The sequence below is a fragment of the Jaculus jaculus genome, chromosome 18, assembly GCF_020740685.1.
Source record: "Jaculus jaculus isolate mJacJac1 chromosome 18, mJacJac1.mat.Y.cur, whole genome shotgun sequence".
Taxonomy (NCBI): Eukaryota; Metazoa; Chordata; class Mammalia; order Rodentia; family Dipodidae; genus Jaculus; species Jaculus jaculus.
This window is the reverse complement of record NC_059119.1, coordinates 34,986,247-35,003,443: the sequence shown is the minus strand read 5'-3', so window position 1 is coordinate 35,003,443 and position 17,197 is coordinate 34,986,247. Positions and strand designations below refer to the sequence as shown.

At 43.8% G+C, this 17,197-nt stretch overlaps 1 protein-coding gene across 5 annotated transcripts in view; it reads left to right on the top strand.

Moving 5' to 3' along the window:
• The window catches only part of Ccdc77 (coiled-coil domain containing 77), a 44,718-nt gene extending 29,105 nt beyond the window's left edge, over positions 1–15,613 (top strand). For all 5 annotated transcript variants that reach the window (XM_045137534.1, XM_045137533.1, XM_045137535.1 and 2 more), the window contains 4 exons: positions 4,327–4,546; positions 11,827–11,952; positions 12,054–12,206; positions 15,034–15,613. In XM_045137534.1, the coding sequence (XP_044993469.1) occupies positions 4,327–4,546; positions 11,827–11,952; positions 12,054–12,206; positions 15,034–15,180 (646 nt within the window). In that variant the 3' untranslated portion in view covers positions 15,181–15,613. The remainder of the gene's footprint in view (positions 1–4,326; positions 4,547–11,826; positions 11,953–12,053; positions 12,207–15,033) is intronic.
• The last annotated feature ends 1,584 nt before the right edge of the window (positions 15,614–17,197 follow it).

Here is a 17,197-nt window from a genome sequence, read left to right as displayed (position 1 = left end):
CAGTCTTCAAGTATGTGTCTTTTGGTTGGGACATCGAGGCCAGTGACATTGACTTATTATTGAGCCAGGCATGATGGCACACACCTCTAATCCTACCACACTATAGGCAGAGGTAGGAGGATCGCCATGACTTCGAGGTACTACTTCAAGGTACTAAGACTACACACTGAATTCTAAGTCACCTTGGGCTAGAGCAAAACCCTGCCTTGAAAAACCAAATAAAACAAAAAGTTATTGTTGAAAAGTGTGTTTATTCTTGCCATTCCTATTGCTTTTGTAGAGCTTCCAGTTTTATTTTACTCTTTTATATTAACTATTATTTGAACATTGTTTGTTTTTTCCTATTTTCTCCTGTGTGTGTGTGCTTTTCTTTTTCTTCAGTCTGAACAATCCCTTCAGGGGTGTGTGTGTGTGTGTGTGTGTGTGTGTGTGTATGTATATATATATTTCCCCCCCGCCCCCAAGGTAGGGTCTCACTCTAGCCCAGGCTGACCTGGAATTCACTATGGAGTCTCAGGGTGGCTTTGAACTCATGCAAACCTCCTACCTCTACCTCCCAAGTGCTGGGATTAAAGGTATGTGCTACCACGCCCGGCCCTTCATGTATTTTTGCAGAGCTGGCTTACTGGTTTATATTCCTTCAGCCTGTTTTTGTTATAGAAAGTCCTTATTTCTCCTCCTAGCTTTGCTAGATATAGCAATCTTGGTGGACAGCTGTTGTCTTTCAGAATTTGGAATACATCAAAGTTTGTGTTGAGTAATCTGCTGTTGGGCTTGCCTTTGTAGGTGACTTGATGCTTCTCTCTTACTGCTTTTAATATATTTTCTTTGGTCTGTGTATTTAATAGTTTAATTCTTTTTTTTTAATCACCAAGAAACTATTTTGCATGACATCACATGAATTGACACTTCTAGAATATCTACACATACCAAGAAAACAGGAGTAGCAGGCATTGGGAGGGGGTGCTAGGGAGATAGCAGCAAATGACCTTAGTGGTCCATATGTGTTTGTTAACTTAGATCAGGTGCTAATGGGCAGAGGGGGCCGCTGAGCCCTCCCCTGCATTGCATCAGTGCCGACACCTGTCATAAAGACTTTTTTTTCCCAAATTTTTACTAACAACTTCCATGATTATAAAAAATATCCCATGGTAATACCCTCCCTCCCCCCCACTTTCCCCTTTGAAACTCCATTCTCCATCATATCCTCTCCCCATCTCAATCAGTCCCTGTTTTATTTTGATATCATGATCTTTTCCTCTTATGATGGTCTTGTGTAGGTAGTGTCAGGCACCATGAGGTCATGAATATCCAGCATAAAGACTTCTAATGATGCTCAGGGCTTCATATCTTCATACTGACTTGCTGTCAGACCTGGGGGCGGGTGCTTCTTACTGAATTTGCATGCTGTGGGGAAGATGCCACTTGATAATAGAAGGCGAAGCACAGTGTTTTGAATTTTCTTTGGTTAAGTAACTTTACCTCTTTGAGCCTGGTTATAGCAAGTCAAATGGAGGTATTTTCTAATTCATGTAGTATGTACTTAGAATTAATATGAATAATGGCATGCCGCCTATAATCCCAGCATTTAGGAGGCTGAAGCAGGGGATGTGGGTTTGATTCTAGCATACATAGCATATCCTTGTCTCAAAAAAATTGATTGATGTGGATGGATGTGGTGGCTCATGTCTTTAATCCAGCACTCAGTTTGTTAAAGTAAGAGGATTACTATGATTTCAAAGCCACCCTGGGTTAGAGTGAAACCCTGTCTCCCAAAAAAAAAGTATAAAGATAGTCTTTTTAAAATATAATGGAAATGCCAGGCATGGTGGTACACGCCTTTAATCCCAGCACTCAGGAAGCCGAGGTAGGAGGATTGCTATGAGTTTGAGGCCACCCTGAGACTACATACTTAATTCCAGGTCAGCCTGGGCCAGAGTGAGACCCTACCTAGAAAAACCAAAAAATAAAAATAAAAAATATGGAGGTGTAAAGGAAAAAAATAATCTGATAATGAATGTAAAATGTGCCTGATAGGACCTGGTGCTTAACTATTTTTTTATAATAATAGTTTACTTCTAATATGGCAAGGAGAGGTTCTTTTCTGGTCTTGTCTATTTGGTGTTCTAAATGCTTCCTGTTCCTTAGTTGACATCACTTCCTATTTTGGAGAAATTTTCTAACATTTTTCAAAAATGTTTACTATGCCTTTGAAATGCTTGTCCTTCTACTATACACTGAATTTTTAAATTTCATTTCTTTTTAAAAACCTTTTTTTCATTTTTTTGAGGTAGGGTCTCATTCTAGCTCAGGCTGACCTGGAATTCACTCTGTATTCTCAGGATGTCCTCGAACTCACAGCAGTCCTCCTACCTCTGTCCCCTGAGTGATGGGATTAAAGGCATGTGCCACCACACCTAGCTTTAAAACTTTTTAAATTTACTTATTCAAGAGAGAAAGAAAGAGAGGGGAGAAAGAGGCAGATAGAAATAATGAGCTGGCAGGGCCTTTAGCTCCTAAAAATGAATTCTAGACACATATGCCACCCTGTGCTGAGATTAAAGGTATGTGTCACTACACCTGGCTAGTGGGTTGGGATTTTTAGCAAAGTGTCCTGATATGGGAGTTGCAGTTAGTACTTCCAGTGCATGCCTATATACTTGACTTTGGCATAGGTATTGCCCCAGTATCAGATGACCTTGTTTACTTTTGAGGTGGCTTCTCATCTCACCTGCTGAGTGTGAGGGGTTCCCTCTCTGTTGCACTGTGGGCTCAGCTAGGCTGGTTAGGTTGGTAGAACTGCTCTTTAGATCAGTTGTGCTGGTTGCTGTGTGGGTGAGGGATGCCTCTAATCCCTTGACATCCTGAAATCTCCAGTGGTTCCTGGTGCTGGCTGGTGGGGAGGGGAGACTGCAGAGTATCTGAAGTTGTTCAGAGCTGCCTCGTTCTTTGACTTTTTGAAACCAGTGTGAGTGGAGAATCCCTGCACTGTGGTTCTACTCAGGCCTGCTCACACAGGGCTGGGCCAATAGCTCATCCCAGCGGATCACTGGACCCGTGCTGTGAGCTGATTCTGGCTGGTTGTGTGGTTGGTAATTCTGGTCTCTCCTGCTTCTCTGCTGGAAATAATTCCTTTTTTTTTTTTTTATGGGGGGGGGTGTTTGAGGTAGGATGTTACACTAGTCCAGACTGACCTGGAATTTCACTATATAGTCTCAGGGTGGCCTTGAACTCATGGCCATCCTCCTACCTCTGCTCCCAAGTGCTGGGATTATAGGTGTGTACCACTACGCCCACCTTTTTTCCTTCAGTTGTTTTTTTTTTTTAAGAACATCTGAAATCTCCACTTTTGATTAAGAAAATTGTAGAAAGTTAATAACTGCAACAAGCCAACACCAGGTGATGGCACATGTCAAAGCAGAGTCCTGCTTTGCTGCTATCTGAATGCACTGCGGGGTCTCTGCTCACACAACTCTTTGGCGTTCCTACGGAGATAATTACAGTCCTTAGAGTATTCAGCTAGGTCAGCCCGGAGGGGATACTCAGGCTGGGGGTCATTCACCAGTGCTTTGAGGGACTGGATTACTTGGTCTGACTTGGTTGCTGGCTTCCAGTTCTGAGCACTAATTACTGGCAGACAGAGCTGCCCCTTTTCATCAGTGTTCAGGTAGTAGATCTTATTTTGAACTCAATCTTCAGCAGCTTGAATGGATACTGTGCTGGAAAGTTGATTTCAATTCTGAAGGCATTACCATATGAAGGGTTGTCAGGAACAGTAAGCCCCTGCCAAGTCAAAACATTAGCTTCATCAGCCTGGATGTTACAGAAGTTTTTCATCACGCATTTGTGGATCTCTTCAAGCTCCTTCATCAGCCTCCTGCTGGCTGCCACCTTGGATCTGGTGCTGCTGCTTTCCCTTCTTCTCTGTTTTTAAATGACACAGAGAGAATTGAGGTGGCGGGGACCTCAGCCAATGCAATCAGACGGCCAGATGCATGTGCCACCTAATGGGCACGTGTGACCTTACGCATGCATCACCTTGTGCATCTGGTTTACATGGGGCCTGGAGAGTCGAACATGGGTCCTTTGGCTTTGCAGGCAAGCGCTGTAACCACTAAGCCATCTCTCCAGTCCTGGAGATAACTCTTAAACACCTTCACTTTTCAATAGAAGAGTGTATTGCGTGTTTTTCTGCCTCTTTTTATTTCCCCAGGCTGCTTTGGTGTGGCTACTACTCCACCATCTTCATGGAAAGCTCCCTGGAATAACTTTATGTTTTGGGTATACCATGCAAGCATCTTCATGTGTACATTTGTTCTTTCATAGTCTCCATCATACTCAAGAACTGCTCTACGAGAGCACCAAAGATTTTTTACAACTACGATTTGAAAACCAAAATAAAGAAAAGTCATGGATGCTTGAAAAAGATCATTTGATGTCAAAGATTAAACAGTATAGGGTACAGTGTAAGAAGAAAGAAGATAAAATTGGGAAAGTTATGCCAGTTTTACATGAAAATCATCATACCCAAAATGAATATATTAAGGTAATTTTCTTGTCTTATACATATTGTTTATTTTCCTGGAAGAGTTGGAATATATTAGAAAATTCCTTGGGGTTGTGGAATGTAACTCAGTTTGCACAGTACTTGCCTACTATATAGGAAGCTCTGGGTTTGATCTTCAGCACTGCATTAAACTGGGCATGGTGACTCACACCTGTAATTCAGCACTTGGGAGGAGAGATAGATAGATCCGAAGTTCAGTGTCATCTTCACTTCATAGTTCAGAGCCAGCCTGGACTACTTGAGACCCTGTCTGACAGGAAGAGAGAGAGAATGTGTACATGCTAGGTAGTAGCAGTGTCATGAAATGGGTTACCAAGAATAACTGATCATGATAGTGTTTAGGGATTCAAAATACTACACTGGACACAAGCAGAAGGATCACTGTGAGTTCAAGACCAGTCTGAGCTACAGAATGAGAACCTGTCCCAAAAACATACCAGAACAAAAATTCTGCAGTTCATTCATTCATTCTACAAATGTTGGGGCCAGACTCTAGGACTATAGCACTACGTAAACGAAACAGTCTGTACGCACAGTGTTTACATTTTAGTAGTGAGAAAAACAGAAACATTGACCAATAGCCAGGAAAATCGTAGCTTATTTACAAAGGTAATATGGAAATTAAGACTATATATAAAAATTGTACTTGGGTTGGAGATATGGCTCAGCAATTAAAGGCTCTCATTTATAAACCCTGACAGCCCAGGTTTGATTCCCCAGTACCCTTATAAAGCCAGATGCACAAAGTGGGGCATGTGTCTGTAGTTCATTTGTAGTAGTAGGAGACCCTGGCATGCCCATTTCTCTATATTGTTTCTGTCTCTGTCAGATAAATGAATAAATTTATTAAATTTTTTTTAAAAAGGTTATACTTGTTAGAAGGCCACTTCAGGAGAGGAATACAAGGACACTTTAAAAAAAATTTATCTGTTTATTTCAGAAAGATACATGTGCCACCTTGTATATCTGGCTTACTGGGTCCTAGGGAATCAAGCCTGTGTCCTTTGACTTTGCAGGCAAACATCTTAACCACTCAGCCATCTCTCCAGCACTACAGGAACACTCTTGTGTCTGGTGTTTTTGCTGCGACCTCAAATCCAGCACTAAGCTTACCACACACAACTAGGGGTGGGATATCCCAGCAGAGGGAGACACTGTGGTTGTTGAGGAAAAGGCAGATCTCATAGCATGGTTGCAGAAGAATAGTGAGAAAGTGAGGGTTCAGGATGTAACTTTGGTAGATCACTTTGCTAGCATGTACAAGAGTTTAATTCTCAGCACCAGGAAGAATTTAAAAAAGAAGGAGAAGGAGTAGGAAGTGATATGTAAGGCCCTTGGAGGGGTTGGTAGCAGTCAGCCGTGGACGGCCCTGTAGAGGACTACAAGGAGTGCAAACAGAGCTCTAAACAGCATGTCTTGGAAGGATTGTGTGTAAGAAGTAATGGGATCTGATGTAGAAGTTGTTTGATTTTGTTTTGGCCTTCTGAGATAGGTCTTGAGAGCTTGTATGGAGGTTCTAGCAGGGGAGCGCAGCTACTAGTATACCCTTGACTGAAGATCGGTCCTCCTTGATTCGGGGAAGGTCGTCCTCCTCCATCGATACGGCTTCTGGAGGGACGCACATGGAGCAGTGAGGGAGGAAGGGGACACCCGCCCAGCCAGACAGCTCGCCCTCACATCCGAGATAGGGACTTATATGCCCTAGCCTAGCCTGGAATTTGCTGTATAGCTCAGGATGGCCTTGAACTCCTGATCTTAACTAGTTATACCTCTTGAGTGCTGGGATAATAGGCATGTGCTGCCACACCATCTTGTTTTGTTTTTAGTTTTCTTTAAAAATATTTTGAAATTCCATGGAGGGAAAGAGATTGGGCATGCTAGAGCCTCTAGCCACTGCAAACAATCTCCAGATGCATGTACCACATTGTGCATCTGGCTTTACATGGGTACTAAAGAATCGAACCTGGGTCCTTAGGCTTTGCAGGTAAGCCCCTTAACTGCTAAGCCACCTCCCCAGCCCTTGTTTTTAGTTTTAATTTATTTATCGTGTGTGTGTGTGTGTGTGTGTGTGTGTGTGTGTGTGTGTCCATCCCCCTTGCTCTTCCACCCAGTCTCGTTTGAGCTGGAGTATCTTCCTGATCCCAGGGTTTGCTTGGTGATTCCAAGGTCTCTGTTTCTCTGTTCCCCTATGAGACTGGGGTTACACCCAACTGTTTAATGTGGGTGCTAGAGATTTGAACATAGGTGGTCTCAGACCCTCACTTTTTTTCTCAATTTTTATTAACATTTCCCATGATTATAAAAACTATCCCATGGTAATACCCTCCCCCCCCCCACTTTCCCCTTTGAAATTCCATTCTCCATCATATCCCCTCCCCATCTCAATCAGTCTCTCTTTTATTTTGATGTCATGATCTTTTCCTCCTCTTATGATGGTCTTGTGTAGGTAGTTTCAGGCACTGTGAGGTCATGGATGTCCAGGCCATTTTGTGTCTGGAAGTGCATGTTGTACTGAGTCCTACCCTTCCTTTGGCTCTTACATTCTTTCCGCCACCTCTTCTGCATCAGACCCTGAGCCTTGGAAGGTGTGATCGAGATGTTACTCAGTACTCCAGTCACTTCTTTCCAGCACTATGATACCTTCTGAGTCATCCCAAAGTCACTGCCATCTGAAAAGAGAAGATTCTCTACCCAAAGTGAGAGTAGCATTAATATAAGGGTATAAATATTAAGAGAAGTTCTTACTGGGCAGTTTAATAAGCATTTTTCCAGACATCAGCAGATGTTACACCCCTAGAGCTCATGACTACCCCTGTTTTAAGTTTTAAGTATCAAGGATATTTCCCCCCATGAAGTGGGTCTCCAGTCCAATTGGAGGGCAGTTGGTTTCCACCATGACAAACGTGCCACGATTGCACCCGTTGGCTCATTTGGCCTGGCTGGCCAATTATAAGGCTTGCAGTATCCACTGTTGAGTATCTTCACTGGTGGTATCTCTTTCTCCCATTGAACTGCATGCAGAATGGCTTCTTCCAGCTTCCTGTCAACTGCTCTACATGGAGGAGGTTTTCCGCTCAGTTCCAGCAGGATTTCTCAGTGGCCTTGCAGGCCAAGTATGTGAAGTCTTCAGCAATAGAGTCTTACCATCTATTCCTGGTGGGGAACCAAGGGCCGGGCCCTCATTTTTGCTCAGGAAGTACACCTAACCACCCACCAGTCTCTCCAGACCTTATTTAATTTTTTTAGGAAAACAGAGAATTGGTGCCCCAGGGCCTCAGCCACTGAAGTTGAACTCCAGGCACATGTGCCTCCTAGTGCCCATATGTGACCCTGCGCTTGCATCACTTTGGTGTACCAGGCTTATATGGGATCTGGAGAGAGATCGAGCATGGGCCCTTAGGCTTTACAGGCAAGCACATTAACCTCTAAGCCATCTCTCCAGTCCTCCAGATCTTATTTTATCCTTTTTTATCTTAATTATTTTGGTTTTTCGAGGTAGGGTCTTACTCTAGCTCGGGCTGACCTGGATTTCACTATGTAATTTCAGAGTGGCCTCAAACTCATGGTGATCTTCCTACCTCTGCCTCCCAAGTATTGGGATTAAAGGGGTGTGCCACCCCACCATGCTATTTTATTTATTTATTTTGAGACAGGGTCTCTTATATCCCAGACTAGCCTCAAATTCACTATGCAGCCAAGGATGACCTTGAATTTTTTATCTTTTTGCCTCTATATTCCAAGTTCTAGAATTACAGGGTTAAAGAATTCCTACTACATATACTTTAGAAAAAAGGGCTTAAAGACATTCTGGGGCTAGAGAGTTGGCTTAGCAGTTAAGGTACTTGCCTGTGAAGCCTAAGGATCCATGTTCAACTCCCCAGATCCCATGTAAGCCAGACACAAAGAAGTCATGTGCAAGGTTGCAAATTCGTGCATCTGTACTTTGGTTACAGTGGCTGAAAGCCCTGGTGTATCAATTTTCTCTGTCTCATTTTAAAAAAAAAGTCTAAGCCGGGCGTGGTGGCGCACGCCTTTAATCCCAGCACTCGGGAGGCAGAGGTAGGAGGATTGCTGAGAGTTCGAGGCCACCCTGAGACTCCATAGTGAATTCCAAGACAGCTTGAGCCAGAGTGAGACCCTACCTTGAAAAACCAAAAAAAAAAAAAAAAAAAAAAGTCTAGAAGTAGTAGATTTCTAAATACTTTTAAAAAAATTGTATTTATTTATTTGACAGAAAAAGAGAGAGAAAATGGGTGCACCAGGGCCTCCCTCCAGCCACTGCAAATGAATTCCAGTGCATCTGGCTAATGTGGGTCCTGGGGAATCAAACCTGGGTCCTTTAAATTTGCAGGCAAGTTGCCTTAACTGCTAAGCCATCCCTCCAGCCCAATACTTTATATATATGTATGTATATATGTATATAGCCCAACTATTTTTTTAAATTTTTTTTAAAATTTATTTATTTCAGAGCGACAGACACAGAGAGAAAGACAGATAGAGGGAGAGAGAGAGAATGGGCGCGCCAGGGCTTCCAGCCTCTGCAAACGAACTCCAGATGCGTGCGCCCCCTTGTGCATCTGGCTAACGTGGGACCTGGGGAACCGAGCCTCGAACCAGGGGCCTTAGGCTTCCCAGGCAAGCGCTTAACCGCCAAGCCATCTCTCCAGCCCTAGCCCGACTATTTTTTATTTTTATTTTTTAAAATACTTTTTGGAGCTGGGCGTGGTGGTACATGCCTTTAATCCCAGCACTTGGGAGGCAGAAGTAGGAGGATGGATTGCCATGAGTTTGAGGCCACCTTGAGACTACAGAGTGAATTCCAGCTCAGCCTGGGATACCTCGAAAATCCAAAATAAATAAATAAATAAAAATATGTTTTGGGCCAGGCATGGTGATACATGCCTATAATCCCAGCATTTAGGAGACAGAGGTAGGAGGATCTCCTTGAGTTTGAGGCCACCCTGAGACTCCATAGTCAATTCCAAGTCAACCTGAGCTAGGGTGAGAACCCTACCTGGGAAAAGAAAAAAAAAAAAAAAAAAAAACTTTTTTGGTGCTGGGCCTGGTGGTGCACGCCTTTAATCCCAGCACTAAGGAGCCTGAGATACGAGGACTGCTGTGAGTTCAAGGCTAACCTGAGACTACATAGTGAATTCCAGTTTTGCCTGGATTAGAGCAAGACCCTACCTCAGGGAAAAAAGAAAAAGAAAAGAACTTTTTGGCTGAGCGTGGTGGCTCACGCCTTTAATCCCAGCATTCGGGAGGCAGAGGTAGGAGGATCGTTGTGAGTTCGAGGCCACCCTGAGACTACATAGTGAATTCCAGGTCAGCCTGGGCTAGTGAGACCCTACCTCGAAAAACAAAAAAAAAAAGAACTTTTTTGGAGCTGGGTGTGGTGGTGCACATTTTAATTCTAGCTTCAGGAGGCAGAAGTAGGAGGAAATCTGTGAGCTCAAGGCTAATCTGAGGCTGCATAGTAAATTTCAGGTCAGTCTGGGCTAGATTGAGACCCTATCTCAAAAAAAAAAAAAAATAGGGGCAGGGGACAGGAAAGATGGGTCAGTGGTTAAGGCTCTTGCCTGCAAAGCCTGATGGCTTGGTTTGATTCCACAGTACCCACACACAGAGTGCAGGGTGGCACATGCATCCGGAGTCTGCAATGCCTAGAGGCCCTGACACGCCCATTCTTTCTCTCTGTGCCTTTCTCCCTCCCTCTCCCCCTCTCAAATTAGTAAATAAGTAAAATTAAATGTGTTTTATTTTATTTGAGAGAGAGAGAGAGAAAGAAACAGAGAGAATGGGCATGCCAGGGCCTTCAGCCACTGCAAAGGAACTCCTGACACATGTGCCACCTTGTACATCTGGCTTATGTGCGTCCTGAGGAATCGAACCTGAGTCCTTTGGCTTTGCAAGCAAGTTCCTTAACCGCTAAACCATCTCTCCAGCCCTAAAATATCTTTCATTTGCAGTGAGAGGGAATGGACTCGTGTTGGCCTCTTGCCACTGCATGTTCCACATGCACGTGCCATCCTGTGCATCTGGCTTTATGTGGGTACTGGGGAATCAAACCCAGGCAGTCAGGATTTGCAAGCAAGTGCTTTAATTGCTAAGCTATCTCTCCAGCCCTCCAAATATTTCTAAAGTTTCTTGCTGCTTGCTTTTTTCATTAATCCGTTCAGCTCCTCTGCAAATCCTTTATTTTCTTTCATTACCTAAGTGCTGTTTTTTGTTTGTTTGTTTTGGTTTTGGTTTTTCAAGGTAGGGTTTCACTCTAACTCAGGCTGACCTGGAATTCACTACGTAGTCTCAGGGTGGCCTCAAGCTCACAGCAATCCTCCTACCTCTGCCTCTCAACTGCTGGGATTAAAGGCGTGCGCCACCACAGCCAGCACAAGTACTTTTTGTATTCGAGGTTGAGTTTCAAAGAAGAAGAAAAACCCCTGAAGGAGAATGCAGGAAAACAAACTTAAGGAAATAAGGAGGTCAATACAAGATATGAGTAAGGAAACAGAAATACTTAAGAAATTCTAATCAAAGCGGGGCATAGTGGCTCATGCCTTTAATCCCAGCACCACCATGCACAGCTCTAAGTGCTGTTTTTTTTTTTATATAAGTTTTTAAATTTATTTGTGAGCAGAAATAGATAGGAGAGACAGACAGACAGAATGCGCAGGGCCTCCAGCCACTGCAAACAGACTCCAGATGTATGCACGACTTTGTGCATCTGGCTTTACATGGGAACTGAGGAATTGAACTAGGGTCTTTAGGCTTTGCAAGCATACATTTTTAATGCTGACCATCTCTCTAGCCTCTAAGTACTATTTTTTTTTTTTTTGGTTTTTCAAGGTAGGGTCTCACTCTGGTCCAGGCTGACCTGGAATTAACTCTGTAGTCTCAGGGTGGCCTCGAACTCTCAGCGATCCTCCTACCTCTGCCTCCCGAGTGCTGGGATTAAAGGCGTGCGCCACCACGCCCGGCAAGTACTATTTTTTTAATTTAATTTTATTTGAGAGAGAAAGAATATAGAGAGAGAGGGGGGAGGGAGGGAGAATGGGTATCAGGGCCTTCAGACATTGCAGATGAATTCCAGATATATGTGTCACCTTGCACATCTGGCTTACATGTGTCCTAGGGAGTCAAACCTGGGTCCTTTGGCTTTGCAGGCAAGAGCCTTAACTGCTAAGCCATCTCTGTAGCCCGTAAGTGCTATTTTGAATTACCTGATTGAGTGTTTGTGTTTTTCATCCCTTTGGTTGCAGTCCCTAAAGGATAAGTTACTACAAGAGAAAAAGCTGTCCACCATGTACCAACAGCAGTGCATTTCCCTAGAAGAAGACCTTGCACAAATTCGAGAGGAGGAAGGAGTAAGGAGAGAAATCTTCCAGGTATAAATTGCTCTGCCACTTGTGATGGGGTAGGAGCTGCAGACTACTTCTAAGGATTGCTTTCCTCCTCTTCATAAACACCTTCCCATCACCATATTTAGGATCGCTCTAACAAGATGGCGAAGCGTTTACAGTTAATGACAAAACGCTATGAGGCCTTGGAGCATCGACGCATCCTAGAAGTAGAGGGCTTCAAGACAGATATTAAGGTTCTTCGACAGAAGCTGAAAGAGTTGGAGCAAATGCTTTATAAGGTAATTTCTTGTCTTGAATTACTGCATGGGAGAAAGGGGTAGAAATGCAGAAGGTCCAAAGGTGCTTCAGTTTGTAGTAGAGTGGGTGCTTAGGATTCACAGGGTGCTGGTTTGATCTCCAACACCACAAAGACCAAAAGGATGTTTGTATCCTTGCTAAGCAACTTACACATAGCCATCCTTGAAGCCTCCCTGAAAATGCGTTCAATGAGGGCTGGGAAAATGGCTCAATGGGTAAAGCACTCATGGCCAGAGCCAGAGTACCTGAGTTTGATTTCCCAGGCCCCATATAGAAACAAAAAATGGCTGAAATCATTTAATGGCTGCATCATTCATCCTTCCATTTAAGCTAAACTTAGAAATTGTCATTCCCAAATAAAAGAGTTGTTATCTACCCAATTCAAGAATTAGATTAAAAGAACTGTGTTGGAGCTGGAGAGATAAGAGATTCGGGGCACAAGCATGAGGGCCTGAGTCTAGTCCACAGCACCCATGTGTAGAAATTAGAAGAGGTCACACGTGCCCGTAACCCCAGTGCTGAGGGTGGTTGGAGACAGGAGGAGCTCTAGGGCTTGCTGATCAGCCAGTCTAACTGAAAGCCAGTGAGCCAGCTCCAGGTTCAGTGATACAAGGAGAGGAGTGATAGAGAAGGATAGCTGATGTCCCCTGGCCTCTGCACTCCGGTGCATGGAGCATGTGCGTAGGCATGCACGCACGCAGCCCAAAAAAGAACCGCGTAGGCAGGTGTGGTAGCACACTCCAGCACTGGGAGGGTAGGCGTTAGGATCAGGAGGTCAAGGCCATTCTCAGTTTACATAGCAAGTTTAGGGCCAGCCTGGTAGACTAAACGAGACCCTGTCTCCAAAAGAGAGGGCTGGCAAGATGACTCAGTTGTGGAGGGTGAGCATTAGGGTATGAGTTTGAGCCTCAGCACCCACGGAAAACGCTGGGCAAGGCTGTGCATGCCTGTAACACCAGTGCTAGAGACGTCTCAGGAAGTAAGGCAGAAGAGCGAGAGAAGAGCACACCAGACTTCCTTCTCTGGCCTCCACACAAAAATCTACACACACACACACACACACACACACACACACACACACGCACGCATAAACCATGTGCCAAAACAAACAAAAAAAAAGAATGTTTTAAAATGGGGAAAGTAGCTAGGCATGATGGGGCATACTTTTATTTTCAGAGAGAGACAGAGTATTGGGCACACCAGGGCCTCCAGCCACTGCAAATGAACTCCAGATGCGTGCACCATTCTGCATCTGGCTTACATAGGTACTGGGGAATTGAACTTCGGTTGTTAGGTTTGGCAGGCAAGCACCTTAACCACTGAACCATCTCTCCAGCCCTGGTGCGTACTTATAATTCCAGCTCAGGCTGAGGTATGATTGTTATGAATTGATGCCAGCCTGGGCTACAGAGTTCTGAGTCAGCCTGGATTAGTGAAACCTTGCCTTAAAAAATAAATAAATAGGGAAACTGGGTGTGGTGGCACACACCTTTGATCCCAGCACTGGAGGCAGAGGTAGGAAGATCGCCATGAGTTCAAGGCCACCCAGAGACTACATAGTGAATTCTAGGTCAGCCTGGGCTAGAGCGAGACCCACTTCAAAAAAATAGACTAAACAAATAAATAGGTCTGGGGAGATGACTTAGCAGTTAAGGTGCTTGCCTGCAAAGCCAAAGGACCCAGGTTTGATTCCCCAGTACCCACATAAAACCAGATGTACAAGGTGGCACATGCGTCTTGAGTTTGTTTGCAGTGGCTTAAGGCCCTGGCACGCACATTCTCTATATCTGCCTCTCTCTTTCTTTCTCAAGTAAAATATTATAACTAAATAAAATAGGTAAAGTAATTGAGTAATAAAGTACTTTTTCTGAGACATAGCAATTTAAAATCCAAGTTGCCTTAATTACCTTAGGTTACTTACCCAGTCCTCCACATTCTAAAATGATTGCTGTGTTCTAAACAAGGTGAATGGTAGACAAAAGGAGATGTTCTCTCTCATATTCTTGGGCTACTTTATCAATATATATTGTTTATATTGTTATCTTTTTAATATTTCATTATTATTAGCTGGGTGTGGTGGGACATACCTTTAATACCAACAATGTGGAGGCAGAACTAGGAGGATTACCTGAGCTCGAGGCCATCCTGAGACTACAGAGTGAATTCTAGGTCAACCTGGGCTAGAGCAAAACTCTACCTCAAAACAACAACAACAACAAATTATTATTATTGCACATATGTGTGTGTTCATATGTGTGAGCACAAGTGTGTGTGTGTACCATGGCACAGTGTGTGTGCTCAGAGGACAACTTTTCAGGTTGTCCTCACCTTCCACCTCACGTGAGACAAGGCTTTGTTAAATTTATTTATTACTTACAAGCAGGGAACGAGAATTGGCACACCAGGCTTGCCACTGCAAACAAAAATGCACATACCACCTTGTATATCTGGTATATGTGGGTACTAGGGAATTGAACCTGGGTCACTCAGGCTGCAAGCAAGAGGCTTAGCCACTAAGTCATCTCTTCCAACTCTATTTAGTTATTTATTTTGTGGTCTCATGTAATCCTGGCTGGCCATGAACTCATTATTTAGCCAAGGATGACCTTAAGCTCCTAATTCTTTGCTTCCACCTCCTGAGTGCTGGGATTACAGGTGTGAGTCATCATGTCCACTGATTGGACATTTTCTCTCTTTGAGGTAGTCACTGAACAGATTTAGCCGGCCAGCACAGCCTGGTTGTTATGACTGACTTCTCCCCTCCTGGTTTATGCTATAATAGTTTCTTTGCTTATTTCAAATCTCTAGGCAACAGTTAACACCCAGACAAACCAGGACCTTGCCATTCTGAGTGAGGTTCGTGACAGCAATAGACGAGCACACATGATACAAGAAGAACTCAAGAGCCTCAAGTCCAAAGTGTTTGGGCTGGAGAATGAGCTGAGGTTGTGCTGACGCCGACTGTTGGAAGAGGTCTGCATCTGGAACCCGGGTGAAGGTCAGCTGCTCCCAGAAAGCCAGCAACAGTTGCCCATTTTTATAAAGATGAGCCTAAGAACGTGGTGCCTCTTGTTGTAATCCCAGTACTTGAGAGGCTGAGGCAATAGGATTGCCACAAGTTTGAGAACAGCCTGAGCTACATAGTGAGTTCCAGGGCTGCAGAGTAAGACAGTGTCTCAACACCAACATACCAACTTTACTTATAACTTTCACTGTCCTCTTAACCTTATCGGGATATCTGAATTACAGTGTGAACTATACTGAGACTTCCCTACCTTGTTTCTTTTGTATTGTTTTGAGGTAGGGTCTCACTGTAGCTCAGGTTGACCTGGAATTCACTATGTAGTCTCAGGGTGGCCTCAAACTCACAGTGATCCTCCTACCTCTGCCTCCTGAGTGCTGGGATTAAAGGCATGTACCATCATGTCCAGCTATTTCTATAGTTTTTTGGTTTAAATTTTTTTTTTTTTCATTATTTATTTGTGAGGAAAGAGACAGAAAGTGAGGATGGGTGTGCCAGGTCTCTTGCCACTGCAGAGAAACTCCAGACACATGTGCCACTTTGTGTATCCAGCCTTACATGGGTACTGGGAAATTGAAGACAGGCCCGCAGGGTTTGCAGTCAGGTGTCCTTAGCCACTGAGCCATCTCCCCAACTCTTTTTCTTTTTTTCTTTAAAAAGACAATAATGGGGGCTGGAGAGATGGCTTAGCAGTTCAGCGCTTGCCTGTGAAGCCTAAGGACCCTGGTTCAAGGCTCGATTCCCCAGGACTCACGTTAGCCAGATGCACAAGGGGGCACACTCGTCTGGAGTTCTTTTGCAGTGGCTGGAGGCCCTGACGTGCCCATTCTCTCTCTCTCTCTCTCTCTCTCTCTCTCTCTCTCTCTCTGTCACTCTCAAATAAAATAAATAAATAAATAAAAAGGACAATAATGGGCAGAGATGTCCCTCCGTTGGCAGAGTGCTTGCTTGCCTAGCAGGCAGGAAGTCCTGGGGTTAGGGTCCCCAGCGCTGCATAAAGTTGGGTGTGGTGCTGTACACCATTACCCCAGCACTTGGGAGGTGCAGGCAGGAGGATCAGAAGTTTAAGGTCATCCTTGGCTTCAGAGTGAGTTCATCACCCTGTCTCAGAAGAAAAGGACAATGATGAAAACTACAGAAGAAATGTTTTTGCTGTGATCTTGGGTGGATATCAACCAGAAAAACATCTTTCTTGAAGGACTAAAGGGATTCATTGAAGTTGCCTGCCTTCTTACAGGCAAGATTGAGCTATGAGACTTTCTCTATGTCTTGAATAACCCACCACCAGGGGGCAGTAGAGCCTTTGCTCGTTAAGTGAAATAGTCATCAAGCAAAACACAGGTGCCACCTTGACAAAAATTAATGAAATCAAATGATCTTTCTATTTAACATTTGTATCAGTAATATCTCTTTTAGAAAAAATGTTTAAAATAAACTATTTTCAATAAAATTTGTAATTTAAAATGCTTGAGTGTTTCACAATGTCTTAGAACCATGTTTATAACTTCTTAGAGTCAGATGTGCTACCATTGAGCCATAAGTTTGGCCAGTTTATAACTGGTTAATGGCTCCTTGTCTTCGGTCTCCATTCTTTCCCCTTGGTGTCTGCAGTTTTGTACAGATAGACAAGCTTTTCCAGGGATCTTGAACATCTGGTGCTGGAGTTGTTAGGAACAGTACAGAATGGTGACGCTAGACAGTACCCGTCTTCAGCCAAGTTGCTGTGAATTTAGAAGGGTCAGTTTGATGGCATGTGCTTATATATTACTTTAAATTTTGTATTATTTATATATCAATTATTTTTATTGTTTTGTTTTGTTTTGTTTTTGGAGGTAGGGTCTCGCTCTAGCCCAGGCTGACCTGGAATTCACTGTGTAGTCTCAGGGTGGCACAATTTTTTTTTTAATAAAAATAAATGAATGGCTTGGTCTGGCTTGGTCTGGTACCTAC